This window comes from Ascaphus truei, chromosome 19, assembly GCF_040206685.1.
Source record: "Ascaphus truei isolate aAscTru1 chromosome 19, aAscTru1.hap1, whole genome shotgun sequence".
NCBI classification, from domain to species: domain Eukaryota; kingdom Metazoa; phylum Chordata; class Amphibia; order Anura; family Ascaphidae; genus Ascaphus; species Ascaphus truei.
In genome coordinates, this window is record NC_134501.1 from 25,145,473 (window position 1) to 25,152,749 (window position 7,277).

The 7,277-nt window shown below is 61.6% G+C and overlaps 1 protein-coding gene across 6 annotated transcripts in view; it reads right to left on the reverse strand.

Moving 5' to 3' along the window:
• Window positions 1-5,766, reverse strand: part of FTO (FTO alpha-ketoglutarate dependent dioxygenase) — a 199,229-nt gene extending 193,463 nt beyond the window's left edge. For 4 of the 6 annotated variants that reach the window (XM_075576987.1, XM_075576990.1, XM_075576991.1 and 1 more), the window contains exon 1: window positions 941-1,085. In XM_075576987.1, the coding sequence (XP_075433102.1) occupies window positions 941-979 (39 nt within the window). In that variant the 5' untranslated portion in view covers window positions 980-1,085. Of the gene's footprint in view, window positions 1-940; window positions 1,086-5,722 lie in introns of those variants that run through there. The other 2 variants (XM_075576989.1, XM_075576988.1) reach the window with 2 other exon arrangements.
• Between the last annotated feature and the right edge of the window lie 1,511 nt (window positions 5,767-7,277).

The following is a 7,277-nucleotide window of genomic DNA, read 5'->3' on the forward strand; positions in this document are numbered from 1 at the left end:
TCACACACTCACTAGAGGAGAGGGCAGTCTCTCACACTCACTAGAGGAGAGGGCAGTCTCTCACACTCACTAGAGGAGAGGGCAGTCTCTCACACTCACTAGAGAGGGCAGTCTCTCACACTCACTAGAAGAGAGGGCAGTCTCTCACACTCACTAGAGGATAGGGCAGTCTCTCACTCACTAGAGGATAGGGCAGTCTCTCACACTCACTAGAGGAGAGGGCAGTCTCTCACACTCACTAGAGGAGAGGGCAGTCTCACACTCACTAGAGGAGAGGGCAGTCTCACACTCACTAGAGGAGAGGGCAGTCTCTCACTCATTAGAGGAGAGGGCAGTCTCTCACACTCATTAGAGGAGAGGGCAGTCTCTCACACTCATTAGAGGAGAGGGCAGTCTCTCACACTCATTAGAGGAGAGGGCAGTCTCTCACACTCATTAGAGGAGAGGGCAGTCTCTCACACTCATTAGAGGAGAGGGCAGTCTCTCACACTCACTAGAGGAGAGGGCAGTCTCTCACACTCACTAGAGGAGAGGGCAGTCTCACACTCAGAGGAGAGGGCAGTCTCTCACACTCACTAGAGAGGGCAGTCTCACACACTCACTAGAGGAGAGGGCAGTCTCACACACTCACTAGAGGAGAGGGCAGTCTCTCACACTCACTAGAGGAGAGGGCAGTCTCTCACACTCACTAGAGGAGAGGGCAGTCTCTCACACTCACTAGAGGAGAGGGCAGTCTCTCACACTCACTAGAGGAGAGGGCAGTTTCTCACACTCAATAGAGGAGAGGGCAGTCTCACACTCACTAGAGGAGAGGGCAGTTTCTCACACTCACTAGAGGAGAGGGCAGGCTGTTTCTCTCCCTCATTTCCCTACATATTAATATTATTCCGGCCGCATTATATGGCACCCCAACCCATATCCATCCCATCTCATCCTATACCTTGGCTTCCTTCTCCCCCTCATGCACACTGCGCTTCATCGTTGTCTTGCCACCCGAGCAAAGTATACTGGGTCTTGTAGTTTCACTTTAGACTACCCTCCTGCTATCGTGGGGAAAAAGAACTACAACTCCCGGCAGAGGAGCGGCGGCCGGGCATGAAGTCAGTGCCCGGCTTCCTGGCCATTCGCAGGAACTACATATCCCGGCATGCGAAGGCTCCAATGCACCGGAAGTGACGCGCCGGGGCCTCGGTGGCTAGCAACCGTTGCTGGGAAGCGCGGAGTGAGGACGCTGCGGGGCAGGAGGAGAAGGCCTCGGGTGCCTGGGTGAGAGACCACCCGGGGAGGGAGGTAATAACGCGCATAGCGAAGGGTAATAATGCGGGGAGGGGGCTAATAACGCAGGAAGCAGGGGGTAATAACACGCAGATTGGGGGGTGGTAATAACACGCAGAGTGGGGGGGGGGGGGGTGTAATAACACGCAGATTGGGGGGGGGGGGGGGGTGGTAATAACACGCAGATTGGGGGGGGGGTGGTAATAACACGCAGATTGGGGGGGGGGGGGGTGGTAATAACACGCAGATTGGGGGGGGTGGTAATAACACACAGATTGGGGGTCGGTGGTAATAACACGCAGATTGGGGGGGTGGTAATAACACGCAGATTGGGGGGGGTAATAACACACAGATTGGGGGGGTAATAACGCAGATTGTAGGTTGGGGGGGTTATAACACGCAGATTGGGGGGGTAATAACACGCAGAGTGGGGGGGTAATAACACGCAGAGTGGGGGGGTAATAACACGCAGAGTGGGGGGGTAATAACACGCAGAGTGGGGGGGTAATAACACGCAGAGTGGGGGGGGTAATAACACGCAGAGTGGGGGGGGGGTAATAACACGCAGAGTGGGGGGGGGGTAATAACACGCAGAGTGGGGGGGGTAATAACACGCAGAGTGGGGGGGGGTAATAACACGCAGAGTGGGGGGGGGGGTAATAACACGCAGAGTGGGGGGGGGGGGTAATAACACGCAGAGTGGGGTGGGGGTAATAACACGCAGAGTGGGGGGGGTAATAACCCGCAGAGTGGGGGGGGGGGTAATAACCCGCAGAGTGGGGGGGGGGGGTAATAAGCCGCAGAGTGGGGGGGGGGGGGGTAATAAGCCGCAGAGTGGGGGGGGGGTAATAAGCCGCAGAGTGGGGGGGGGGTAATAACCCGCAGAGTGGGGGGGGGGTAATAACCCGCAGAGTGGGGGGGGGGTAATAACCCGCAGAGTGGGGGGGTAATAACCCGCGGAGTGGGGGGGGGTAATAACCCGCGGAGCGGGGGGGGGGTAATAACGCGCGGAGCGGGGGGGGGTAATAACGCGCGGAGCGGGGGGGGGTAATAACGCGCGGAGCGGGGGGGGTAATAACGCGCGGAGCGGGGGGGGGTAATAACGCGCGGAGCGGGGGGGGTAATAACGCGCGGAGCGGGGGGGTAATAACGCGCGGAGCGGGGGGGTAATAACGCGCGGAGCGGGGGGGTAATAACGCGCGGAGCGGGGGGGGGTAATAACGCGCGGAGCGGGGGGGGTAATAACGCGCGGAGCGGGGGGGTAATAACGCGCGGAGCGGGGGGGGTAATAACGCGCGGAGCGGGGGGGGTAATAACGCGCGGAGCGGGGGGTAATAACGCGCGGAGCGGGGGGGTAATAACGCGCGGAGCGGGGGGGTTAATAACGCGCGGAGCGGGGGGGTAATAACGCGCGGAGCGGGGGGTAATAACGCGCGGAGCGGGGGGGGGTAATAACACGCGGAGCGGGGGGGTAATAACGCGCGGAGCGGGGGGGGGTAATAACGCGCGGAGCGGGGGGGGGTAATAACGCGCGGAGCGGGGGGGGTAATAACGCGCGGAGCGGAGGGGGTAATAACGCGCGGAGCGGAGGGGGGTAATAACGCGCGGAGCGGGGGGGGTAATAACGCGCGGAGCGGGGGGGGTAATAACGCGCGGAGCGGGGGGGTAATAACGCGCGGAGCGGGGGGGTAATAACGCGCGGAGCGGGGGGGTAATAACGCGCGGAGCGGGGGGGGTAATAACGCGCGGAGCGGGGGGGGTAATAACGCGCGGAGCGGGGGGGTAATAACGCGCGGAGCGGGGGGGGGTAATAACGCGCGGAGCGGGGGGGGTAATAACGCGCGGAGCGGGGGGGGTAATAACACGCGGAGCGGGGGGGGTAATAACGCGCGGGGGGGGGGGAATAACGCGCGGAGGGGGGAATAACGCTCCATGCGCGGAGCGGGGGGGGGTAATAACGCGCGGAGCGGGGGGGGTAATAACGCGCGGAGCGGGGGGGTAATAACGCGCGGAGCGGGGGGGTAATAACGCGCGGGGGGGGGGGAATAACGCGCGGAGGGGGGAATAACGCTCCATGCGCGGAGCGGGGGGGGGTAATAACGCGCGGGAGCGGGGGGGTAATAACGCGCGGAGCGGGGGGGGTAATACGCGCGGAGCGGGGGGGTAATAACGCGCGGAGCGGGGTAATAACGCGCGGAGCGGGGTAATAACGCGCGAGCGGGGGGGTAATAACGCGCGGAGCGGGGGGGTAATAACGCGCGGAGCGGGGGGGTAATAACGAGCGGAGCGGGGGGGTAATAACGAGCGGAGCGGGGGGGTAATAACGAGCGGAGCGGGGGGTTAATAACGAGCGGAGCGGGGGGGTAATAACGAGCGGAGCGGGGGGGTAATAATACGCAGAGTGGCGGGGGGTAATAAAACGCAGAGTGGGGGGGTAATAACGCGCAGGGCAAAGGGTAATAATGGGAGGGGGGGTAATAATGCGGGAAGTGGGGGGGTAACAACGCGCGGAGCGAGGGGGGTAATAATGTGCGGAGCGAGGGGGTAATAATGTGCGGAGCGGGGGGTAATAACGCAGGGGGCAAGGTGTAATAACATGCAGGGCAAAGGGTAATAGTGGGAGAGGGTAATAACGCGTGGAGCGAGGGGGGGTAATAACGCGTGAGCGAGGGGGGGGTAATAACGCGTGGAGCGAGGGGGGGGGTAATAACGCATGGAGCGAGGGGGGGGGTAATAACGTGTGGAGCGGGGGGGGGTAATAACGTGTGGAGCGGGGGGGGGTAATAACGCGTGGAGCGAGGGGGGGGGGTAATAACGCGTGGAGCGGGGGGGTAATAACGCGTGGAGCGGGGGGGTTAATAACGCGTGGAGCGGGGGGGGTAATAACGCGTGGAGCGAGGGCGGGGTAATAACGCGTGGAGCGGGGGGGTAATAACGCGTGGAGCGGGGGGGGTAATAACGCGTGGAGCGGGGGGGGGTAATAACGCGTGGAGCGGGGGGGGGGGGGTAATAACGCGTGGAGCGGGGGGGTAATAACGCGTGGAGCGGGGGGGTAATAACGCGCGGAGCGGGGGGGGTAATAACGCGCTGAGCGGGGGGGGGTAATAACGCGCGGAGCGGGGGGGTAATAACGCGCGGAGCGGGGGGGTAATAACGCGCGGAGCGGGGGGGTAATAACGCGCAAAGGGGGGGGTAATAACGCGTGGAGCGGGGGGGTAATAACGTGCGGAGCGGGGGGGTAATAACGTGCGGAGCGGGGGGGTAATAACGCGCGGAGCGGGGGGGTAATAACGCTCCACGCGCGGAGCGGAGGGGGTAATAACGCGCGCAGCGGGGGGTAATAACGCGCGGAGCGGGGGGGGTAATAACGCGCGGAGCGGGGGGGGTAATAACGCGCGGAGCGGGGGGGGTAATAACGCGCGGAGCGGGGGGGGTAATAACGCGCGGAGCGGGGGGGTAATAACGCGCGGATCGGGGGGTAATAACGCGCGGAGCGGGGGGGTAATAACGCGCGGAGCGGGGGGGGTAATAACGCGCGGAGCGGGGGGGGTAATAACGCGCGGAGCGGGGGGGGTAATAACGCGCGGAGCGGGGGGGAATAACGCGCGGAGCGGGGGGGGTAATAACGCGCGGGAGCGGGGGTAATAACGCGCGGAGCGGGGGGGGGTAATAACGCGCGGAGCGGGGGGGGGGGGGTAATAACGCGCGGAGCGGGGGGGAATAACGCGCGGAGCGGTGGGGGAATAACGTGCGGTGGGGAATAACGCTCCACGCGCGGAGCGGGGGGGGTAATAAGGCGCGGAGCGGGGGGGTAATAACGCAGGGAGAGGGTAATAATGCGCAGAGCGAAGGGTAATAACGCGGGGGAAAAGAGGGTAGTAACGTGCTAGGGTGGGGGATACCACGTAGAGGAGGTGTATGGGCCAGTCTGGGGGATATCATCAACCTGCTGGGACCCAAATCTATGACATTAGGAGGGACGTCTGTTAGTGAGACTCTGCAAGTGATTTGTGGAAACTACTGTTTTCCCCCAGATTTGCGATGGCCGTTCCCAAAGATGAGACCGCAGCAGACCTGCCTGTGAAAGATGTGGGGCTGAGTTTGTCAGGAATTGGAGGGATACAAGGTCTGATCCGCTCTTCATTTGCTTTTGACTTGTTGTTCTGCTTTTATAATTGTGTGTGTGTGTGTGTGTGTGTGTGTGTGTGTGTTGCTACAATATCTCTGTTATTATAATGGGTATAAAGCTAAAAATGGGAGACGCTGTTCTAAATAAATAGCCATGGATGAGATTAGGGGACTGGTTCCCAACCTTTTTTCAATTGAGGCACCCCTAATCACAGTGCTCAGTTGCTGAGGCAACCCCACAACAGGACAGTCAGTGAAGGAAGACACAGGACAGAGACTGTCACAGAGAACAGGACAGAATAAATACACACAGCCTCACCTCTCTCCGCTCCATGCTGCTTCCTCCTTCCCTGCTTGGCCACACCCCCAGGCTCCTGACACCACCTCCTGATTGGCTGCATTACCCAGCAGCAGCCAATGAGGATGGAGGAAACTGCCCAACCCCCAGCAGGTGCCCTGCTCTGCGAGATGGGGGTAATCCTGCAGCCCCAGGGCCGTGGAACCCCCTCATCCTCTCACGGAACCCCAGTGCAGGGCCGCGGCCCCTCTCTCACGGAACCCCAGGGCAGGTCCACAGAACCCCGGGAACACTGAATTAGACCGTAATAGGGCGTAATGAAGGTCTATGTATGAAGAAATAGAAATGTGCCGTTTGACACACTGCATTATTTTATCTTATACTATATTAGTGAAAGCACTGTATGTTTTGCCTGGCTGCCTGCCTGCATGCATGCCTGCCTGCTGGATGTCCGGTGTCCTAGCGGCAATCTCATTGGTCCCTTGGCCCGCCCGCCCCCGCACACCTCTCATTGGCCTCACACACTCACACCACCCCCTTGGCCCGCCCCCCACACCTCTCATTGGCCTGAGGCAGAGTGACGGACGGACACAACTGCTGGATGTCCGGTGTCCCTAGCGGCAATCTCATTGGTCCCTTGGCCCGCCCGCCCCCGCACACCTCTCATTGGCCTCACACACTCACACCACCCCCTTGGCCCGCCCCCCACACCTCTCATTGGCCTGAGGCAGAGTGACGGACGGACGGACACACACACACACACACACACACACACACACACACACACACACACACACACACACACACACACCTCTCTCCCCTCTCCAAATCACCTCTTCCCCCTCCCCAGCGGCATCACCTCTTCCCCCTCCCCAGCGGCATCACCTCTTCCCCCTCCCCAGCGGCATCACCTCTTCCCCCTCCCCAGCGGCATCACCTCTTCACCTCTTCCCCCTCCCCAGCGGCATCACCTCTTCCCCCTCCCCAGCGGCATCACCTCTCCCCCCTCACCGCTCCAAATCACCTCTTCCCCCTCCCCAGCGGCATCACCTCTTCCCCCTCCCCAGCGGCATCACCTCTTCCCCCTCCCCAGCGGCATCACCTCTTCCCCCTCCCCAGCGGCATCACCTCTTCCCCCTCCCAGCGGCATCACCTCTTCCTCCTCCCCAGCGGCATCACCTCTTCCCCCTCCCCAGCGGCATCACCTCTTCCCCCTCCCCAGCGGCATCACCTCTTCCCCCTCCCCAGCGGCATCACCTCTCCCCCCTCACCGCTCCAAATCACCTCTCCCCGCTCCAAATCACCTCTCCCCGCTCCAAATCACCTCTCCCCCCTCCCCGCTCCAAATCACCTCGCTTCCCGCAGCTGCCACGCGGCGCGTAAGATGGCGGACCCCCTTCCTCCCTCGCGGCGCCGAGTCAGACGGTGGCGGCGCCCGGAAGTACAGGTAGGTGTCGCTCCCCACCTCCGGCGCCAAACGGAACTGAGAAAGGGCGCATCAACTGAGGTGTGTGTGTGTGTGTGTGTGTGTGTGTGTGTGTGTGTGTGTGTGTGTGTGTGTGTGTGTGTGTGTGTG